This window comes from Haliaeetus albicilla, chromosome 11, assembly GCF_947461875.1.
Source record: "Haliaeetus albicilla chromosome 11, bHalAlb1.1, whole genome shotgun sequence".
Taxonomy (NCBI): domain Eukaryota; kingdom Metazoa; phylum Chordata; class Aves; order Accipitriformes; family Accipitridae; genus Haliaeetus; species Haliaeetus albicilla.
This window is the reverse complement of record NC_091493.1, coordinates 36,677,246-36,699,947: the sequence shown is the minus strand read 5'-3', so window position 1 is coordinate 36,699,947 and position 22,702 is coordinate 36,677,246. Positions and strand designations below refer to the sequence as shown.

General features: G+C 45.2%; 2 protein-coding genes across 2 annotated transcripts in view; both read right to left on the bottom strand.

Annotated features, from left to right (window-relative positions):
- Positions 1-219: 219 nt before the first annotated feature.
- DMBT1 (deleted in malignant brain tumors 1) overlaps positions 220-22,702 on the bottom strand; it is a 36,373-nt gene continuing 13,890 nt past the window's right edge. The window contains 8 exon segments of the mRNA XM_069795708.1: positions 220-918; positions 1,528-1,799; positions 2,419-2,807; positions 3,313-3,485; positions 3,725-3,936; positions 4,247-4,397; positions 5,971-6,024; positions 13,580-13,891. Of these exon segments, the coding sequence (XP_069651809.1) occupies positions 752-918; positions 1,528-1,799; positions 2,419-2,807; positions 3,313-3,485; positions 3,725-3,936; positions 4,247-4,397; positions 5,971-6,024; positions 13,580-13,891 (1,730 nt within the window). The 3' untranslated portion in view covers positions 220-751.
- On the bottom strand, positions 6,043-11,071 carry LOC138687659 (scavenger receptor cysteine-rich domain-containing group B protein-like). The gene is made up of 7 exons (XM_069795727.1): positions 11,052-11,071; positions 10,388-10,671; positions 9,470-9,539; positions 8,447-8,778; positions 8,391-8,396; positions 6,103-6,510; positions 6,043-6,056 (listed from the first exon to the last, which is right to left on the bottom strand). Exons 1-7 carry the CDS (start codon positions 11,069-11,071, stop codon positions 6,043-6,045), a joined length of 1,134 nt encoding a protein of 377 aa, XP_069651828.1.

Below are 22,702 nucleotides of genomic sequence, written 5' to 3'. Positions count from 1 at the left end.
AAACAGGGGCTCAGTCCATCACTTGGCGAATTTTTAATCCAACAGACCACACTCCTCAACACAGTAAAACATTCATTTGTATTTTCGTCACAGAGACATTAATTTGAAAGACAAAATAAAATTATTGCTTTGTAAACGCTTCTCCCTTTGATTTTAAATTACACTGCTCACATAACAGATCACTTTTTCTTGGACATCTCTGCATTTTATAAGTAAGCATAGATCCATTATTGTTTCAATGAGAAATTTAGCATTAAAAACAATGCTCAAAATAATTAGAATATTGTATAGCCACAACTCCAAATGCCATGCCAAGATCAATTTTTACATTTCCTTTCCAGACATGACCTATTACCTCTCCCCAAATTAAATCTTCCTCCCTTTTAATAAGCCTTGAAATATTTATTGATATCTCACTCATATTTTCTCTCCAGCTCACAAAATTTTGAGGCATCGGATAAATGGTCTTAGAAGGATGTGAGAAGAGAATTAAAGAGGAGAAAACCAATAAAACGATTGTACCAAACAACTTGTGACATGAGTGTTGGAATTATTTTTTAATCATTTAAGAGGTGTTAGGATTACAAAGTTATTCTAAAGCATTGTAACAGGCTAGGATTCATTGTAGATAAAGATATCACAGCTTCTTACAAATGCCACATATGTGACTGTCATCAGCGAAGCATTTTGTTGGCTCATAATATGTGACGTTCCGCTGTAGTCATTTAGTGGATGATGCTGACTTTTGATCTCACATCACCTCATGGGAAAGCGGTTTCTTCAGTGCAGTTCTTGCAAGAAAACCGGCAAGGACAAAAACGACAACTGCCAGGACGGCAGCAACAGCAATGACCGGTGCGAGGGGATTATCAGCAGCAGCGGGAACCGCCTGGGGACGCGGCTTGGAAGAGTCCAGCCCTGTGAGTGGAGGCAGAGGGGGTTTGATCTCAGTATATTAAAGATCAGCGTACAAAGAACTGCTGTTTTAAAAGGGATGCCAGATCCCAGATCAGGGTCAGAAAGAAGCTAACTTCTTACAAATTCATTGCTTTAAACTATTTGAACAGGCTTTGTATTAGCAGGGATGACAACTTGGCTTTGTATTAGCAGGGATGACAACTTAACTAACTGAGCAAACTGCATAAGCAGAAGACAACTGAGGGAATTAAATGTTTCTCAAGAAGGCTGGGAGTTTGCTCCCAGCTGGCCTTCATGTTACACAAGCAGACTGGAGCTAAATAGTTCAATGGAGTTATAGCACTAAAATAGGTTACATGCTACCTCTCCTTTGGGATAGGCAAAGCAGTTATACTTTTTATACATGCAGGAGAAAACAGGGGGTTTGCAAGGTGTTGAAAGAAGAAGAGAGTTGTAGACATTTGGATCAGCCAAACAATCCCTTTCTTTTTATGGCAAAGTTAGTAAAAGCAGATTTCAGTGACAGACATCAGAAACGCAGAGCTATGGCTTTTCTTGAAGCCCAAAGTAGTCTTAGAGTAAATATGGGAGAAACTTATTTGTCTTTACCAGTATTCCTACTCTGAGCATCCCCTTCTCGAAGCTGAAGTGGTCCGACAACGACCTTCACTTCTTCCTCGACAGAACTTGTATCTCTCTTGGACCTGTTAATACAGCCCCGGTAGCAGCGGGAGGAATAGTCACCGAGCCTGCACACCACCAGCTCACACTGCAGGTACACTAACGTATGGCGGCGGATGAACTCGAAGGCATTAAATTTGAACCGAGCAAAGTGGCTGTAGGGGGAGTAGTATGTGGTGTAGGAAGAATCTCTAACACATCTAGGAAGAAACGGAAAAGAGAATTAGTCTTCATGGATACACACATGTATATTTCTGCAAAAATAAACAGATTAAAACAAAATTATATCATGGCCAGGTACTAAGAGCACAATGGGATAAAAATGCAACTTCTATAGCATAGCATACGCTTTTAAAATATAGACTTATTTAAGTCCTATGAAGCAGCTAGAGCATTGGCAACTCTTTTTTTCTAAGAGAAGGAGACTGTAAGTGGTGAAGAGGGGAGAACAGCCTCTTACTAATGTCTGTGCTGTACAAGGCATAAAAAAATGAGTCTAATGCTTGACCTGGTTTTACTAAAATAGAATAGGACTACGGATTCCTGCTGCCAGTTTTCACTATCTCAACTAATCTACCTCAATCCCACTACTTTGAATTTTGCATATAGGACAAGGATGAAGTAAGTGAAACAAAATGTTAGTAAGGTCTAAATGTCATTTCTTATTTCCAGGCTCATACTGTAAGAATAAAAAATTGGACCCCTTTAAACAGTCTGTTGGTAATGAGATCTAAACCAATTCAGACTGGCTCTATTCTTTTAATTAAATGTGGAAAGGGTATCACAGCTATGCTTCTAACGACTTGAGAAAGCTCTTACCCATCCTTGATTATATCATAGGCCAGAGTGTTAAAATCATGACGATCAGGTGATGCCACACATGTGTCCACAAACACAATCAGATTTGGGTCAGAGTTGTGAAGAGAAGCTTGAAGGTACAAATCTTGGTTCAACTCAATGTAGTATGGAGAGTCATGCACTTGCCACAAGAATGATGAGGAATCATAAAAAGTGATGTTCACGTCGTATCTTCCAAACTGAATTTCATTCACATCTATGGTATCCTCAGCAACATACATTATTTGCATCCATGTGTTTTGTAGCATTTTGCAACTGATATGTAAGTGAATATTCTTCTTCCTCTTGATTATGTACCCAGAAGATGTAATTTTGATCATGTTGGAATAGTTGATTGTATCATTATTCTCCTGTTTAACATGTAATTTATAATGAGGAATTGCATTTTTGTCAAGTTCCATGTTCTAAATTTTGATAGAGTAATATGCAATTTAAAAATATAGATTAATCTTAAACTCTTTAAGCCAAAAAACTTGATGTTAGTCTTTTCTGCTCACACATTGTAAATAAACTTGCTGAAGTATGTAATTAAACAGAAGTCAGTGGAGAAAAACTCTGTTAAACCCAAGGCATTGAACATCTGTATAAAACTCTAACCGTCATCCCAAACCTGCCTGGCACTTACAAGACTACATCTACTTTAAATCATGGAAAGTTCATATAACTTCCTCCCATGCTTTCCTCCCTAGAAGCTCATTTCTATTAAGCATGGGGATTCCCTAAGGCATGGAAAGCTAAAGCACTAAAAACCTTTGGGTCTCGTTGGTTCACTTCTTAGCACTGTGGACCACAATGGCCCTTTCATGATTTTTTAAAGTGGGTCCTGCAATTCAGCGTGCACAACGGTGAGCATACCTCTCGTATTGTCCCACAGCTGTTGTAGGGAATGTTGAATATAACCTCGCGTGACGTGATTCTCGGTTTACAGTGACTGTCGTTCAGGGTGACCATCTGCGCCGAGTAGCCTTGAGACTGGAGATAGTCTCTGCTCACCACTGCATGCATGTAGTCTGGCAAGCACAGAAGGGCTGGTAGAAGAAGAAGAAACAATATAATAGTGACTTCTGGAATTTGTTAATGATTAAAGGTTGGAATTGAACAAAATGTTGTTTTTTCCTTAATTTAGAAGGCGCAGTTCACACCAAGCCATCATATTTCACATGCATCATTTCATTCCCCAATATCTTTAAATACTCACAAATATTTATTTTGCAAACGAAAGCAATAAACAGGCTTGCACATTGAGAAACACCAACGGGGAACTTACTAGTGTTGTGATCTGCTGGAATGGAGGAGTAGTAAGCCTGAAACCCTCTGAAGGTGTATCTGGAATCGCTGTGAAAGCGAATGGTCATCATGTTTGAAGAGGATATGTACATGGGAAAGGAGCCAGAACAAAGTCTCCCAAGAAGCGGGGAAGAATGTGGAGGTCCGTCGTAGACTTCAACATAGTCATACCGGCATCTGTGGCTTTGCATCCTGGTGAACAAATGTCAGCACCTTGTCAGATGTGTTTCAGAAACTCTGATTTAACTGCCTAACATGTGATAAAATCTTTCAGCACTTAAAGTTTTCACAACAGAGGTTTTATTTGTTTTGGATGTAGCCATAGCAGAAAATTGTGAGCAGAGAATACTACAATAATCCATATTTTGTTCTAGTCTTCCAACTGCTGGATGTTATCGAAAGTACCTTTAAAATTGGGAAGGTTGCCTGTTCAAATAAGTTTTCAGACTCTCAAGTAAGTTTTTACTTTCTTATTTGCCCAGGGAATCAATGTTTTACTTACGCGATATCTCTAAATGTGAGCATAACACGGAAATTGTTCTCCACTTGTATTTCCCACACGCAGTCAGCGTTGTTTGGATAATTTCCAGGGTAGAAGGGACTCTGCAGCATCCCAGAGGAATTTGAGAATGAGCCACCACAAAAATAAGGTGCTGCTGAAAGAAATGGAAGAGAATTTTCTTACAGTGACCTCTACAAAATTGTACTTGACCTGTATGACTCTCATCTGCAGCTGCTGAAAAGCAGGTCTGCTGTTGACTGCTGGTGATATTCTGTATAACCCAAATCAAAACAAATATTTGTTTTTGCTTTAGGTTTACTTTCATGTTGGAGTTGGGATTCTCATCCATGGTGTCAGACCACCCTCTTCAGGCTGGGCTGGTAACACCTTGATGCTTTCTGCCCTGGTCTCTCCTTTCCGCAGTGGAGATCTGATTCTGGGAGGTGTCATGACAGTCAAAATGGAAGTACCTTCCTGAACAGATAGCATCCCCTTGGTTACTCTGCTGCTTGTCTTTATTCCTCTAAGGACTTTGGAGGATAAATAAGTTGCCAGCCTTCTAGGAAACTCTGTAATTTTATTGTCTCAGACTGAAATAAGCACTCCAGGCTGCTGGGCCAAGTCTTAAATAAATCTCGTTTCTCCTATAAGCATAGCTGCAAAAATCTTTCATGTTCCTGCCAGCATGAATGGCATTTAATTCTTATGTTAAACACACAGATAATCCTAAAAGTTTCCCTATATGAAGGTAAGCACAAGCTCTGAACTTAATTCCTACAACAGGTGACACGTAAAGACAACACCCCTCCATTTTATGTTCCTGCACAGTGATACCCCCCCATGCAGCAGACTCCTCTCTGCCTCAGGATTTTGGGATTCTGGGGCTATTCCAAGCACGGGAGCATCAGCTGTACCCAGACACTGCCCATTTCTCGGATCAGACTGGATGGGCTCTCAGGCACCTTCACTTTCATACCTTTTTCTACTGTGAATGGTCAAGCTCTAAACCTAAAATCTGCTTTCTAATGCAAAAGTAGCAGGCTGAAGACCATAACAGCTCTAGTAAGCAGAAGAGCAAAAAATTACCCATTGGACACAGCTTCTCTGATAAACCACCTGTGACTCTGAATGCAAATGGAGAACATTTAAATTAAACCAGTATAATTTTGAAAAAGAAGCCACATTTTTTAAGGAAACTCTAAAAGAAGACAAATTAAATTATACCATCAGGGAAGTAGATAAAACACATATGGAAAATGCAAAAAATTTAGGAGAAAAAATGGTTTATGAGTGCTGTATAGAAATCATAACAATAAGGAAACTGTAGCATGCACCCAAAAAATTAATGTCAATAAAATTACACTGTACATGTAGTCCTGGCATGGTTTGATGTTGTTGCCCTTTAGATCATCAGTTCTGACCAAAGTACATATACGACCCTACCAATGGTGATGTGTGTGGTTAAAAAAGTTAGAGATTTAGACAACATGTCCTAAGCCTTGACCAAGCTGAAGAGCACAGCGAGGAAATGGCTTGTCCTCAGCCAACCAGTATAACTGCAAAATAAGCGTCACTGAGATGCAAGGGGATAGCACAGCTGTCTAAGAATTATCATGCAAGTTTAAAGTGATATTGCCATAGAAACAAAAATTATATTCAAAAAGCCCAACAGGGAGACAGCCCACAAGTAAAAAACTTTGAGAAGAGCCAAAGAAGAGCATTACCTGATGGAGGTGTTGGAGTGACTGGAGGAGCTGTGGGTGTGGAGGAAGAAGAGCCTCAGTGAGATGTGTTGCTCAGGAGAAAGGCGCTGGGACACAGGCATGGCCCCACCACAGAGCATAGGGTACCACAACGGGGATTGTGGCAAGGAGGGGATGGGGACATGGGGGACAAGGCATAGAGGGCCGTGAGCTCCATGGCAGAGCTGGTGGGCTCTGGTGCCCACGCACCTGCGCAGATGACGCTGGCGTCCTCCACGTGCCTGCAGTTGTGCACGCCCCAGCCGTTGTGCCTGCACATCTGGAGGGAGGACTCGTCCCCGCGGCACTGCACGTCATCCAGAAAGATGTTCCCGGAGCCGAGGCCGAAGCGCGCGTTGCCCGGGGCGGCCGTGGGCTGGCCGCAGCCCAGCTGCCGGCACACCACCTGGGCATCGCTCAGGTCCCACAGGTCGTCGCACACCGTCCCCCAGCTGCTGCCGCTGTACACCTCCACGCGGCCCTCGCAGCCGTTCCTCCCACCGGAGAGACGCAGGAGGGTGCCTGGGACACGGCACAAGGCACTGGGTTAGGGTCCCGACAGCCCAGCACCCAGGTCCCCACCTCCCGGTTGTGTTGGAGATTTGTCGACAGGGACCATGAGCTGGGGTGGTGCAGATCTGAAGGGATCTGGGGAGGGCAGTGGCTGAGCAAAGACCCTGGGCGTGCAGAAGGCAGATACACAATGAGCAGGGACCTGGTGGGGGAGTCTATCAGAGGTTCCTGGGAGTCCTGGGGGCTGCTTGTGCACGGAGGTATTTACAGAGAACCCCTTTGTACACCTTGAGTGTGGCCCATCGCCTGCGGGGCACCACTCATGCACCCTGGAGATGTCATGGGCAGAGGGGAGCAGCAGCCCTGCACTGGGCAGGTGCAGGCCAGAATGTTCCCCCTCCTCTCCTCTTGTGCTGGGCTGGGGCTCGCTGCAAGGCTGGGAGTAAGGTGGGTGGGCATGAATTACCTGTAGTGTATGTCCATTCAAGAGGAGTGCTTGGAGGCAGAGCTGCAAGGAAGAAGATGGAGTGAATGAAAGGGCAGTGATTGCAGCAGGCTGGTGGCAATGGATGGCCGTGGCCATGGACATGGTAAAGGCCATGGACATGGAAATGGAAATGAAACGGAAATGGAAATGCAAATGCAAATGCAAGCCTGTCACAAGCCAGCCTGTCCCCCTTCTTCTCCTCTCATGCTGGACTGGGGCTCGCTGCAAGGCTGGGAATAAGGTGGGTGGGCATGAATTACCTGTAGTGTACATCCATTCAGCAGGAGTGCTTGGAGGCAGAGCTGCAAGGAAGAAGATGGAGTGAATGAAAAGGCAGCGAATGCAGCAGGCTTGTGGCAATGGCTGTCTGTGGCAATGGATGGTCATGGGCATGGAAATGCACATAGTCATGGTCATTGCCATGGCCATGGAAATGGACATGGACATGGAAATGGAAATGCAAGGCTGGAGCACTCATCGGGCGGAGAGAGAGTGGGGCTCTATTTTGGGACTGAGTTAGAATCCCATCAACCTTGCACCTGTGGTCCCCACCTCGCTGGCTTTTTTGGAGATTTGGCCACAGTGACCATAAGCTGGGGTGGTGCAGATCTGAAGGGATCTGGGGAGGGCAGTGGCTGAGCAAAGACCCTGGGTGTGCAGAAGGCACATGCACAATGGGCAGGGATCTGCTGGGGGTGTCTATCGGAGGTTCCTGGGGGTTCTGGGTGCTGCTCGTGCATGGGGGTATTTACAGAGAACCCCTTTGTACACCCTGAGTGTGGCCCATCGCCTGCGGGGCACCACTCATGCACCCTGGAGATGTCATGGGCAGAGGGGAGCAGCAGCCCTGCACTGGGCAGGGGCAGGCCAACATGTTCCCCTCCTCTCCTCTTGTGCTGGGCTGGGGCTCACTGCAAGGCTGGGAATAAAGTCAGTGGGCATGAATTACCTGTAGTGTATGTCCATTCAAGAGGAGTGCTTGGAGGCAGAGCTGCAAGGAAGAAGATGGAGTGAATGAAAGGGCAGTGATTGCAGCAGGCTGGTGGCAATGGATGGCCATGGCCATGGCCTTGGACGTGGAAATGGAAATGCAAGACTGGACTACTAATGGGGGAAGACACTGTGAGGCTCAATCCTGTCATTCGCCCTCCAGACACCAGATTAATGTGTCGCCAGTCCTGTCCCATCCTCCCCAAACTGTGAACCTGCCATCCTGCTCTTTGACCCTGCACTGAGCACCTACACCTGCGAGCATGGAGAGCCCGCTGTGCCCTCTGTGTGCAAGAACGGGGCTTTTGCACGACACGGGCTTCCAGCAGCAGGCAGCAAAAGCCCCCAACCTCACTGCTCTGCCCTGGCTCTACCGAGGGAGGTAAGATCATCTGCTCCCAAGAGAGGTCACCGAAACCTGCCCGGTGTTACCTGCGGTAGAGCTGGTGGGCTCTGGTGCCCACGCACCTGCGCAGATGACGCTGGCGTCCTCCACGTGCCTGCAGTTGTGCACGCCCCAGCCGTTGTGCCTGCACATCTGGAGGGAGGACTCGTCCCCGCGGCACTGCACGTCATCCAGAAAGATGTTCCCGGAGCCGAGGCCGAAGCGCGCGTTGCCCGGGGCGGCCGTGGGCTGGCCGCAGCCCAGCTGCCGGCACACCACCTGGGCATCGCTCAGGTCCCACAGGTCGTCGCACACCGTCCCCCAGCTGCTGCCGCTGTACACCTCCACGCGGCCCTCGCAGCCGTTCCTCCCACCGGAGAGACGCAGGAGGGTGCCTGGGACACGGCACAAGGCACTGGGTTAGGGTCCCGACAGCCCAGCACCCAGGTCCCCACCTCCCCGGTTGTGTTGGAGATTTGTCGACAGTGACCATGAGCTGGGGTGGTGCAGATCTGAAGGGATCTGGGGAGGGCAGTGGCTGAGCAAAGACCCTGGGTGTTCAGAATGTAGATGCACAATGAGCAGGGACCTGGTGAGGGGGTCTATCAGAGGTTCCTGGGGGTCCTGGGGGCTGCTTGTGGGGCATGGGGGCATTTGCAGAAAACCCCTTTGTACACCTTGAGTGTGGCCCATCCCCTGTTGGGCACCACTCATGCACCCTGGAGATGTCATGGGCAGAGGGGAGCAGCAGCCCTGCACTGGGCAGGCACAAGCCAGCTTGTCCCCCCTCTTCTCCTCTCGTGCTGGGCTGGGGCTCGCTGCAAGGCTGGGAATAAGGTGGGTGGGCATGAATTACCTGTAGTGTATGTCCATTCAGCAGGAGGGGTTGAATATTCAGCCGCAAGGAAAAAGATGGAGTGAATGAAAGGGTAGTGATTGCAGCAGGCTTGTGGCAATGGATGGTCATGGGCATGGAAATGCACGTGGTCATGGTCATGGACATGGAAATGGACATGGAAATGGAAATGCAAGGCTGGAGCACTCATGGTGGGAGAGAGAGTGGGGCTCTATCCTGGCACTGAGTTAGAATCCCATCACCCTTGCACCCAAGGTCCCCACCTCGCTGGTTGTTTTGGAGATTTGGCCACAGTGACCATGAGCTGGCATCGTGCAGACCTGAAGGGATCCGGGGAGGGCAGTGGCTGAGCAAAGACCCTGGGTGTGCAGAAGGCAGATGCACAATGAGCAGGGACCTGGTGGGGGGGTCTATCTGAGGTTCCTGGGGGTCCTGGGTGCTGCTTGGGGCACAGGGGTACTTGCAGAAAAACCCTTTGTACACCTTGAGTGTGGCCCATCGCCTGCGGGGCACCACTCATGCACCCTGGAGATGTCATGGGCAGAGGGGAGCAGCAGCCCTGCACTGGGCAGGGGCAGGCCAACATGTTCCCCTCTTCTCCTCGTGCTGGGCTGGGGCTCGCTGCAAGGCTGGGAATAAAGTCGGTGGGCACGAATTACCTGTAGTGTACATCCATGCAGCAGGAGTGCTTGGAGGCAGAGCTGCAAGGAAGAAGATGGAGTGAATGAAAGGGCAGTGATTGCAGCAGGCTGGTGGCAATGGATGGCCATGGCCATGGCCTTGGACGTGGAAATGGAAATGCAAGACTGGACCACTAATGGGGGAAGACACTGTGAGGCTCAATCCTGTCATTCGCCCTCCAGACACCAGATTAATGTGTCGCCAGTCCTGTCCCATCCTCCCCAAACTGTGAACCTGCCATCCTGCTCTTTGACCCTGCACTGAGCACCTACACCTGCGAGCATGGAGAGCCCGCTGTGCCCTCTGTGTGCAAGAACGGGGCTTTTGCACGACACGGGCTTCCAGCAGCAGGCAGCAAAAGCCCCCAACCTCACTGCTCTGCCCTGGCTCTACCGAGGGAGGTAAGATCATCTGCTCCCAAGAGAGGTCACCGAAACCTGCCCGGTGTTACCTGCGGTAGAGCTGGTGGGCTCTGGTGCCCACGCACCTGCGCAGATGACGCTGGCGTCCTCCACGTGCCTGCAGTTGTGCACGCCCCAGCCGTTGTGCCTGCACATCTGGAGGGAGGACTCGTCCCCGCGGCACTGCACGTCATCCAGAAAGATGTTCCCGGAGCCGAGGCCGAAGCGCGCGTTGCCCGGGGCGGCCGTGGGCTGGCCGCAGCCCAGCTGCCGGCACACCACCTGGGCATCGCTCAGGTCCCACAGGTCGTCGCACACCGTCCCCCAGCTGCTGCCGCTGTACACCTCCACGCGGCCCTCGCAGCCGTTCCTCCCACCGGAGAGACGCAGGAGGGTGCCTGGGACACGGCACAAGGCACTGGGTTAGGGTCCCGACAGCCCAGCACCCAGGGTCCCCAGTCAGGGCCCTACAGCAAGGAGCCTGCATGGTTGCTGTAAGGCCAGGGATAGGTCTGCTGGGCGTGAATTACCTGTTGAATATGGCCCGTCTGTGGTGGACACTGCAGCTATGGATGCAAGTAAGAATTTGGTGTCAATGAAAAAGGCTCTGAACTCAGTCAGCGCATGTCATGCACCCCAAAGTAGCCTGCCTTCAAGGAACCCCTGTCCTATGGCACTTCACATCATGTGGAGGTCTTTCATTCAATTGAAATGACCATCTTGACTTCTGTGTTTCACACAGCCACCTACTCCCAGGGCAGGAACGACATGCCCGTGGACGTCTAACATGAATGAAAAAATACTTGATGCAGCAGCTTTCTCTTTTCCAGTTACATCCCAAATCCCAGAGCCTGTCTAGGAAATAGCTATGGTACTACCTGTGCAGGAGCTGGAGGGGTAAAGGCTGAATGATCACCTGGTGCAATAGCCCCAGTCGCAGTGAGAGGAAATCCCTCCCCGAACAGTTTCCTTCACCAGCAATGGCTATAGAGGTCCTGGCCTTAAGCCTCCCCCCCCCCCAGTTTACCATGTTCTGCTTGCACCCTCACTGTGGACTTGGGTGCCAGGAATGGTCTAACTGGAGTGGCCTAAGGGTGGGGGACTCCCTCCAGTGAAATCAGGTCTGGGAAGGGAGATCAGGGGCACTAAGGAGATCCCTGATGGTGGACAGGGTTACCTGGTGTGCTGTCCTCTGCTCTGCTAGCCGTTGTTGCTGGGGTGGTCGTTTCCGCTGGGGTGGTCGTCTCTGCTGGGGTGGTCGTCTCTGCTGGGGTGGTTATTGGCACTCCGGTGGTCTCTGCTAGGGAGGACGTCTCTCGTAGGGAGGTCATTAGTGCTGTGGTGGTTGTCTCCACTATGGAGGTCATTGGTGCTGTGGTGGTCATCTCCGCTAGAGAGGATGTCTCCATTAGGGAAGTCAGTGATGCTGCGGTGGTCGTCTCTGCTAGGGAGGTTGTCTCTGCTGTGAGGGTTGTTGGTGCTGTGGTGGTTGTCTCCACTAGGGACACCATCTCCAGCATGGGATTTGTTAATGCTGTTGTGATAATCTCCAGTAGGGAGGTTGTCTCCCCTGTGAGGGTTGTTGCTGCTGTGATGGTTGTCTCTGCTAGAGAGGTCATTGGTTCTGCGGTGGCTGTCTCCTCTATAGAGGTCATCTGTGCTGTGGAGGCATTCTCCAGTGCTGAGGTTGTTGGCACTGTGGAGGTCATCGGCACTGTGGTGGTCTTTCCTGTGAATATGGAAGGAAAATGCCACCCACATGAGGACCATGCTTGGGCAATGGGTACCTCTGTGTGTTAGCTACAAGCCCAGTTCCTCAAGGATGAAGCAAAATCAAGACAAATTACTCTGATGGCATACTCCATCTTGACTGGGGTCAATGGAGAGAATGGAAGTGGGCAACAGCCAATTGAAAATTTTTCCTGAAAGTGGTATTTCCAGATGGTGACAGCAGGGAAAGGTACCGATGTGGCATCTGCTCCCAGCCACAGGACACCACGGCCCAGACATGGCTGGAGACTGTCCTCTGCAGGCTCCTGCCATGGAGCTGGGAGCTGTAGGGTTGCTGCCAGCAGCAGGGCTTGGACCTGTCCCCATTGCGGACACCCTTCTGCAGGGGCTCAGGTCATCCCCAGGAGCAGCCCGGGCAGTGGTCCTGGGGTGGTGCTTGAGGCAAGGCCAGGAGTGGATCAGGCCAGCATGAATCACCTCTGGAATACGGCCAGTCTGTTGTAGGCACTGGAGTTACGTATGCAAGCAAGAAATAAACAGCACTTAAAAAGACACTGAACACGGCGCGCATATGGTAATAGAGGTATTGCAGCAAGTTCTGTTGTTTTCTTCTAAGTGCAAGACAGTGATGTAGCTAGCATTTTCTTCTAGCATGAATTCAGCTCTCTAGGGTCTTCCTCTTTGAGAAAATGTAGAACACTGCAATAAATATAAAACACCTGAACAACTTGTTGTCATCAGCTATGTCTCAGTTCATGATGATCTGTTGTTAATACAGGAGAAAATAACACAAATTAACTACCTTTTCTTAAAAAATAAGGCGAAAGTAAAATCAGAAAACAGCAAGGTGACAGAGTACTCAAAATGGATGGACATTTGTAAAGGAAAAGAATATTAATGGACCTAAGCTTGAAAGAAAACTTGAAAAATACAGAAACAATGCAAAGTGAGTTGTTAGCTATGACAATTTGGGTTGTGACTGTGAAATTATTATTGCCCATAACGAATGCATTAAGGCTTGCCATAAGAAGAGTTTCACCTCACCCCATTCCTCTGCAATGAACATTGCCTATCAGACATAGCTTTGCCTCTAATTTTGACTTGTTTCCTTATTCTCTTTGTCACTGCTGGGTGGTTAGATGGAATAAGTTCTGCATATTGCAATGCATATCTGATCCTTGGGTTTTTAATTGCTTTGCATGGAATGACCAAGCACAGTTTGTATACTACCCTAGTGAGAAAAACATGAGTCCATGCTGGCTCTGGAGGGTCAGCAGAGTGAAAAGACAGGGTTGTTGGAAGATCAGACTCTGCTTCCTGAGAACAAGCCTTTTCAGAGGGAGTGTGCCCTTCCACAGATGGAAAATTCTTCATAATAAAGTAGAAAGAAAGGTTAGATGTATATCTGGTATAGGTTTTCACTATATGTCTTGAATGAATGAAATGTTATCTCAGGAGGAGAATGTCTGCATACCCCCATGCCGACACACGTGTATTGAGTGCAATTTATAGCAAAAGTATTTAGAAAAGAAAAAATGTGACGGCACCTGAACAGACAACACCAGCATCTTCATAGTGGTCACAGTTGTGCCTCCTCCATCCAGAGTGATTACAACGCCACAAGAAGACCTCATTTCCATTGCACTTCACATTGTCCAGCAGGATCTCGCCTGAGCCTTGCCCAAAGTAAGCGCTGCCTGGAGCTGCAATGGCCCGGCCGCATCCCAGCTGCCTGCACACAACCTGGGCATCGGAAAGGTCCCAGAAATCATCACAAACTGTCCCCAGCCGTCCTTTGTAATAGAGCTCAACGCGACCTTCACATCTGTGCCTTCCGTTCACCAGCTGGAGACGGGTCACTTTGGGGGAGAGGGGATTGAGCACAAACACAGTCAGACACATAAGCTGGAAGTGACCCTAAGAAGTCATCTATCCTGTCCTCTTGGCCCATCGATCCTAGTAGGTGCTTGCCTAGCCCAACAGTAGATGCTTGTGAAGACAGAGCTGATACACACCTTTTTTCTTCCTCTCTTCCAGATCTCCAAATCAGCTGCACACATTTCATGCAAGATTTCTACAGAAAATTTAGACAGCAGCCTGAACATGAACTATTTCAGCAAGAAAGGAAATTCTTTAATAATAAGAAAAGCAAAATAGGAAAGCAAAGGAGAGAAAATGAATTTCAGTATCTGAAAGAAGTCTAAGTAAAACTCTATTAAGAAAACAGCACTAAATTTTTTTCACTTTGTTAATAGGAATAAAATTGCATGTTTTGAGAACACATTTCATGTTTGTATGTTTCTTTCATTCATTGTTGTCAAAATATTTTATGCTAAAGAACAAGGAGATGTCATAATTTGCATTGAATCCTACTGAAATTTAGGACATACAGCAGAGATTTTCTGCCCTCAGCCTGTGTCTTACCAGAAGTGTGTATGTGTAGCACTTCTATGTGATGTACAAAGCCTCTGCTGACCTGGGTGCCAGGGCTGAAAGCAGAGCAGTGGGTCAAGCAGATCATTGAGGCTTCAGGGACACAGCAAAATGTAGCTTGGACAGCCAAGACCATGGCTTTTTCCTGTGCTCGCTGGGCTGCTACAGTGCTGCCATATAAAAATCACCATGCAGATAAATTGCATTTCATGAGATATTATGCACTACTGACGGACAACAAGCGGTGCGGTACTTTGCTTAAAATGATGTCAGAATTAGGCGAAATGAATCCTTCAGAAAAACTACAGAATTTTAGAGAAAACAATAGCCATTCTTTATTTTTTCTCCCTGGTTTATGCAATTTAACTAGAATTTCTCTTCTTCCTCTAAAATTTTTAGGAGAATTTTAAGGACCTAGAGTCCCCACATCACAACCAGATCCTATAGTATTTAAGAGTAATTTTAGTGGAAGAATTCCACTAAGTGTTCAACAGAATGGTCAATCGTCTCAATGGGATTATAAAAATTTCAATAGGAATCCAGTGGCTTTATTTCTTATATGCCAGTAAAATGTTATTAGACTTTGAAATAATACCTAATAAACTATCACGTAGACATCTGATTACTGCATTCATTCAGGTAAAGCCCATCTGCTTTCCAGAGTTGGCTTGTTTAGACATTCTGCAGTGAACAGTATGAAAAATCTGATTTGAGAGATCCATTTTTGGTGAAGAAGTTTATTAAAGGCGTTACCACAAATTGTAAGTGAGCAAATAAATGTTGTAACCTAAGATTTGCAGTATTTATACTTTGGATATCAAAACATGCACGCCACACTTGTTACACTTACATTTCTGCCAAATACCTCTTTAGCTTGTTGTTAAACACTGAATAAGTCATCCAAAGCAAAACAACTCTGAGAAGTTAACAGCTCCAGGATTTCTTCACTGCATCTAATTCTTTGCTGTTGGACTAGAAGAACAGCCAAGACAGTGTCCAAACTAATTTTGTCCCTATTTGTATGCATTTAACTGGCAGTTCAAAGGGAGAAGCTACAAAAGTGCCCCTTGTCTTAAATCTGATTTGTTTCTTCAAACATCTACTTGGACATGTACATTTTAGAGCCACACTCATAGGATTTTTGAGAAGTAAAACAGCAAACCTGGCAAAAAGTCAGAGTGGGATTAGGAAATTAAAGCCGATCTAAAACAGTCTTATTTGCTTTCATTCAGGGTCTGTCACCACCGTGACAGCATAACCATGGGGCATGTAATTAGATAGATTCTGTCCTGCCTCACACCATAAAGGTGTCAAAAAGACAAAAGCCTGTGGTCATACGAATACAGCACTTACTCTGACCCAGGAGACAGAGACAGGGGCTGGGGAATGAAGCCAAGAGCGGAGAGAAGAACTAGAGCAGCCAGAGTGAGATGGCTTATCACCAGGCAAGCAGAGGACAGGTGAAGAAAACTGGATGAGGGCGATGATGGCAATATAAATTATCATAGTAATGCTTAAATAGCTAGTTAGAAAAATAATCTGCAATTATTCTAGAATATGCATAGAACTGTTTAGCTCAAAGTCACCTAAGTCACTTAAGAGATAGAAACTAGTCACATAAGGAAAAAGTCAATGACCAAAAAAAGTTGAACCAAAAGCATTTCATGTCCTTCATTATTTTTAGATGTTCCTGATTTATCCACAGTGCTAGATTATGAAAACTAACTTCTTGTTATATTTTGTTAAACTGTACATAAGATCAAGAAGAATCAAATAATACAAGCAATATTGAATATATAGCATATGTATGCATGCATATACTCTGGAATAAATATACATTAAAAAAAAATGAATTCTTCCATAATTCCTAGATCAGATTTCTGGAACTGGAAGAATGGCTCGTTCATTACATACTTACAGACACAATTCTTGCAATGATACAAGGCACTAAGACAAGGATGACCCTGTGGCAGCAAAACGAACTCTACTAAATGGTTTAAATCATTGGCATTCACTATGATGATTAGTTGATAATCTTAGTAAAACAAAATTGTACTTTTATCTCTTTCATCCAATTTCCCCTTTAATCTTTTGCCCAAACCAATGCCAGCATGAATGTAATTTCTGTTCGTGGAATCAGCAGAGAGGACCCTAAGCAGTCTTTATATCTTTTTTATGCGCCCTGGAACAAGTCTAAGTGCTTTACCTGATTTGGTCTCCAGAACAGTGATACCGAACAAGAGTAGCCATGTCAAAATCATAGCGATACCCATCTCATCAAGTGTTGTTGACAGAAGGAACCATCAGAATATATAGTCTCTATTTCTGAAGGGGAGTGGCTCTATAGGTTTCTCTTTCTACAGGAGAACAATGAAACAACCACAATCCTATGATCTGAAACAAAAATATGTTTGATTTGTTATTTAAGATTTTGTAACTTCCTGGGTTTTGCAGAAAGATAATATCTCAAGAGTAACATTTTCCACTCCCTGGAAGGAAATATTTATGCTACCATAGGTTTCACAAACATCTCATTGTGCAAGGAAAATGAGCTCCTATCCAAAGATACCTTTCAATTCTGGCTGATGAATCTCTGTATTTTTCTTTTATGGGGAGATTCCTTGGCAGGTCTGGGGAAGGTAGTGGAATCTTGGAACTTAAATAGGCTTCCTCCACAAAGTAATAAAAAAGCTTCATAACTTGGTGCCAGCTGGTGTGGCAAGACTCCCTGGGGAGCCATGAATGTCTTAAAGCTTTGGCATACTTTAAATGAAATAAGATAAGACCTGGTGGCCCTGTTCAAGAATGACTGGGGAGTTTCTGAAGAACCTTGCAGTTGAAGTCAACACCTCCAGCCCCAATATGAACACATTCCTTTTTGGCACTTTTAAGTTCAAGTCAAAACTCTATTCACTGAGACACTGTTAGATTGCAAGAAAGTGTCAAGAGAATCAGGGTCAGCTGATAACTTTTTGTGAAAACTCTGCAGAAAAATCAGTGGATTTTATGCATAGTTAAGTAAATTACATAGGTTGCAACTTAACTTTATTCTAAAATTTGCTTTGATCCTTTGAACCATCAAATGGGGGAAAAAAAGGTTCAGATTTCTATTAAGAATCTCTCTGAATATATTCCTTGTTTAATTTTGCATAGTGACAATTACAGCTGTGTCATTCTTTGAAGAATGAATCCAAAGCTTTTCCACAACATGAAATAAAGTTTCATTCTCATTCATCACTCTCTTGCTAGAGTGGTTACTCTCCTCTGTTTCTGTGTTTTAACCATTTAGCTAGAAAAAGCTGCAGACCATCCTAACACTGAAGAGCCAGAATTTTGTTCTTCATCTGATTCCTACATCTACAGCCATCACGTCTTGGATGGCAGATGGCTTTATCAGGAGTTAAAATTTGTGGCACAATTGCTGCCATATACAAATTTATTGCCTCCAGGGACAGTCATCAAGGATGAAGACTAAAGTCCAGGAGCCCAAGGAAAAGAGGATGACTTAGAAGGTCTTTCCACAAAGGCCAGCATTATTGGAATGGAAGAAGGAAGTGCAAAACACAAGAGGCCAAAGATAATGTTGGAAGCCTTGAAAGTGAGCATTGAGAAGGGTAAATATGTTTCTTCTTTATACAAACAGCCACATTCACACATGAATGAGGAAACATACGCAACACCTGGTATTCACTATTCATATTCTACTAGTTTTGACATCTTGGCAAGAAGCAGAAAAAATCCAGTATATTTGACTGACCAATCAAACACTGCAATCAGTGAAGCGAGAGTAAGTGATGGATAGCAATTCTTCTTCAAGCCCTTGTAATAACTGAAAAGGGTGGGGAGGAAGGGGAACATGAAAGTGATTCCCAGGTGGTTCAAGTGAAAAAAAAGGTCAAACTATCCAGGTAAATTAACAACACTGATTAATTGATTCTTCAGTACATTCTACATTAATTAATTCTTTACTACAAACTTCAAAGATCTAGATATTTCTAGAGATCTTGATTATTAGACAACCTCTGCACAGTAGGCATAGATAAATGTTATGTTCCAATTAATTAATTAATTAATGCAAATACCATGCAGCACATGCTTTCATCCTTCCCATTGGCTACGTAAGTCTCTTGCAGTAACACGTTTGTTCTGTAGGACTTCCGGCAGCTCAAAGTGTTTCTGAGCTCATTACTCTGTGAAAGAAGCTCCACCAAGTTTTGAAAACACTTCCTCTTCTGCTGACTATTGTTAGGAGACTTCTGCAGACATACTGGCTTTTGTGAGGTCCAGATGAAAACCGTTAAAAGGACAAAGAATATTAATCAGCTTTCCCCCATGACTACAAGAAAGTACCTACACTGGAATAAGGATATCCACAGACATCTGCACAAAGGAATGGTAGTTTGAATCCATGCGTTATGATCCAATGAGGCAGCTTAGTCTCATTTATTGGGTTCCTTGATGGCCTCTTGGGCTCTGGTGCCTGTGTCATGTGAAGCATGTCATTGCAAATCAATTTGCATTTGTTCAATGGTGAGGATGCAAGTGGATCAGAACTGTCTACCGCTGAGAGTCAAATCCACTGGATTTACTGGTAGAAGATTTCCTGAATGGGGGGGAGGCAGGGCTTGGGAAGGAAGGTTTGTGGCAGAGAGATCATCCACCAGGTACATGTGCTTTAGAGCATGACACTTTTGTCATCATCAGATCTGGTTTTCTTGAATCCTGCATTTCTATAATACTAGTGGCTCAAGGAAGGCGGACAGAAATAAGGAGGATGAGTCTGAGGCACCAACTACTTGAACAGTTTAGCCATGTTTTCTACAGCAACATTTAATATGGAAACCACTGAACCACAGGCTTCTACCTGGCATTCTGATACAATCTTGGTATATCTCCATCAGGGACCCCTGGCACAGACATAGTATGGGAAGACTCAACTCTGAACAGCACAGGTGCACATTGGAGGCACCAACAGCTTAGGTCTAGGATCCTTCTGCTTGTCTGATCACAATAATATTCAGAGACTAGGAGAAGTAGAAAAAGTGCCATCAAGCTATGCCCTGAAAAATGGTGGGGTAGCAACACCACAGCAGCAAAGCCACAGCCGGAGCATGGGCAGGAGACAAAACGGCACGTCTGGGAAGAGCAGAGGGGAAGGTCCTCTTCTAGAGAGGTGGGAAAGCCTAATCCCAGTCCCTCCTCGTATGGTCCCTTCTCCACAGCATGGAGAGGGGACGAGAGGCCTGCCTGGGGTCACCAGGAAAAGGCAGCTTGAAGGAAAAAGTGGTACAGTCTGTAACGATGATTCCCATCAGAGCTGCCCACATCCTCCTCGTCAGGTCAGGATGTCAGCCTAGAGTACAGCTCACCTTCCTTACACGTCACTACTTTGTCTCTGACTCACCTCGCATATAGTACATTATACTGTTCCCAACAAACTTTCCTCTTCCATAGCTGGCTAGAAAACAGGAAAGTCTAAAGAGGAGCGTTTCTCAATCAAATACCGATGACCTTTCCACCTGGAGTAAGTAGCTTCTTCTAAACAGATGCTTCCTTTATTATTTTTTTTATTTTATTTTCGCATGGGGATAGGAGACAGGTCACACTTCCTTATGGCAACTTATGTACATTCTCTCCCGCCCCCCCATTACAGGTGTAGAAATGCGTAAGAACAAGAGCAGAAATCATTGTTTGGCAAAGTCACTTTGTCAAAAGCCACATTCCCCTATCTGATAATGCGTTAGCTAGGGGTTCACACACATAGGTGGTATGTTTGAAAGTACACAAAAAAAGTATTGCTCAAAAAGCGTTTTCTTTCTTGCTTTTTTTAATTACACATTTACACAACAGATTTGATTATATTTGTCCTCTATAAACAAATCTTATAAATGGCCTACATTTTCTCAGAGAAACATGTAATTGTGAGGAATCATACCCCCCAAAGTAAGGAATGTTGTACAGCCCCTGTGCCTTTTCACATATGGCTCATTATTGAGATATTTTTGCCTCAAAGAAACATTTTTCTTGGACTACTTTCCAGAGTATCTCATGGTGTTTGCCCTAGGTTTGGCTGGGATAGAGTTAATTTTTACAAGAAGCTGCGAGGGGGCACAGCCAGGACAGTTGACCTGAACTAGGCCAAGGGGATATTCAATACCATATTACATCATGCTCAGTATATAACTGGGGGAGCTGGCCAGGGGGAGGAGGGATCGTGGCTTGGGAACAGGCTGAGCATCAGGTTCTGGGTGGTGAGCAATTGCCTTGAGCATCACTCGCTTTATAGATTCTTTTATTGGTATTATTATTGTTATTAGTTCTTCCCTCCTTGTGCTGGCCTATTAAACTGTCCTTATCTCAACCCATGAGGTTTTACCTTTTTCTCCTGATTCTCCTCCCCATCCCACTGGGAGAGGGGACACGAGTGAATGAGCATGGTGCTTAGGTGTCAGCTGGGCTAGCATTGAAGATGGTGGCTTATTTGGATGCTGGGATGGAAGAATCAACCTTTCTTTACCTCTTAGGGATATTTGGACTTGAGGATTTTAAAGCCAGGCTCCTTTATAAGTTCAGTTCACGGTAACACAGGGTGTTATCTTGATACAGTACACTCTTCAGACAAGATCTGGATGATGGAATAGTCAAGTAAGAGTTTCCTCTACACAGATTGTAAAACTGCATAGTGAAGCAGATGGCTGGTGAAAATATCCTTCCACCTGCAAGTTTTGGGTTGCTTCTCACATTATCTGGTACGGGATGGGTTTCTGTAGTTTACGCTTCAAAAGAAATCCTCCCACTGTGAGAACGGCAGCTACCAGCACCATGGCAGTCACAGCCAGAGGCACGTGGGAGCTGGCAGCAGGCGCTGAGCTCTGAGAATCCCCTTTTGCCTGGATATCAGAGGCCAGCTCTGTGCATAAAAGAGAAAAAGAGAGGTTTACATTTGTTTTCCTGAGCTAGTTAATCTCAAAGGTAGTTAGGTAAAGGGAACTTGAATTAAAATGTTGCAATCTGGATCTGATCAGAAACCAAACTGTTTTATTGCACATTGTTTCACAAACGATTCTGTGGCCATGCCAAACAAGTAAAGGTTATGGCAAGAAGTTAAAGAGCAACTAAAAGTTTGTAATGATTACACTCTAAGACAATAAGATGCTGTTTTCTGATAGTGGAACCAGCATCTACAGGACACAGGCAAACAACATTTCCAAAGAGACCTACAGATTGGTTGCTAATAAATAAGAGACATGCCAATCAGGCACAGACAGCTTTGAAAAATTAGTATAAGTCCTGCAGGGCGAAGAGTTACATCTCATCCCTCTTCCCACAGAACTGAATCAATTGCTATTTGACATGCGCAGAACAAATAATGGATCTAAACTATAATAGGAAGTAGCTTGTAAACCTTATAAAACAATTTCATTAAAAAAAAAAATCCCCATAAGAATTATATCAGAGTTGTGAATAAACCAGCAAAGGTATATTTCAGAGCTGGATTTCATGTCTGAACTGACATGCAAACATACAGTAAGTAATATAGAGAGTCTTATGTTATTTAAGTTATTTAAACTTACCAGTGTTCCTGTTCTCAGCGTGAGCTTCCCGAAGCTGGACAGGTCCAATAACAACATTCACGTTTTCTTGGGAAGAACCTGCGTTCCTCTTGAACCTACTAACACAGCCTTGATAGCAGCGGGAAGAGTAGTCATTGTACCTGCACACCACCAACTCACACTGCAGGTAAACTGATGGGTATCGATTGATAAACGAAAAAGAATTAAATGAAAACCGAGCAACATCACTGTATGGTGAATAGTAAGAAGAGTAGGTAGGATCCTTAACACACCTGGAAAGATATAAAATTAACAGATTAGCTATTGTTAATAGAAACACTATTACACTATCTCTGTGCAATATGTTTTGCGTTTAAATATAAACCCAGAAGGTAAGAGTATAAAAGAATTCAAAAGGATAAAAATAAAAAAGTGTGGTTTTAGCAAAAAGAGAAATTAAGAGACAAAAATAAGTAAGAGTGGCAGTGATTTCTACCACAATAATGTATACACAGAAATATCACAGCTCAACAAAGTTCATGTAAACATGAATAGCTGAAAAATAACTAGTTGTTCAGCTGGTTTCTGTGTTTCAGGTGAGGACCTGTTTTGCATTTGCAAACAGGATTACCTGTCTGCAAAGAGGGCCCTGCAGGTTTTTGCAGAAACAGAAAGGGCCCTTTT

Coding starts and splice junctions, on each gene's coding strand:
- LOC138687659 (XM_069795727.1), bottom strand. CDS start 11,071: ATGTCGTTCCTGCCCTGGGA. Junction 10,672..11,051: donor ATGTCGTTCCTGCCCTGGGA/GTAGGTGGCTGT, acceptor CTCCGGTGGGAG/GAACGGCTGCGAGGGCCGCG. Junction 9,540..10,387: donor CGCCAGCGTCATCTGCGCAG/GTGCGTGGGCAC, acceptor GGATCCCTTCAG/GTCTGCACGATGCCAGCTCA.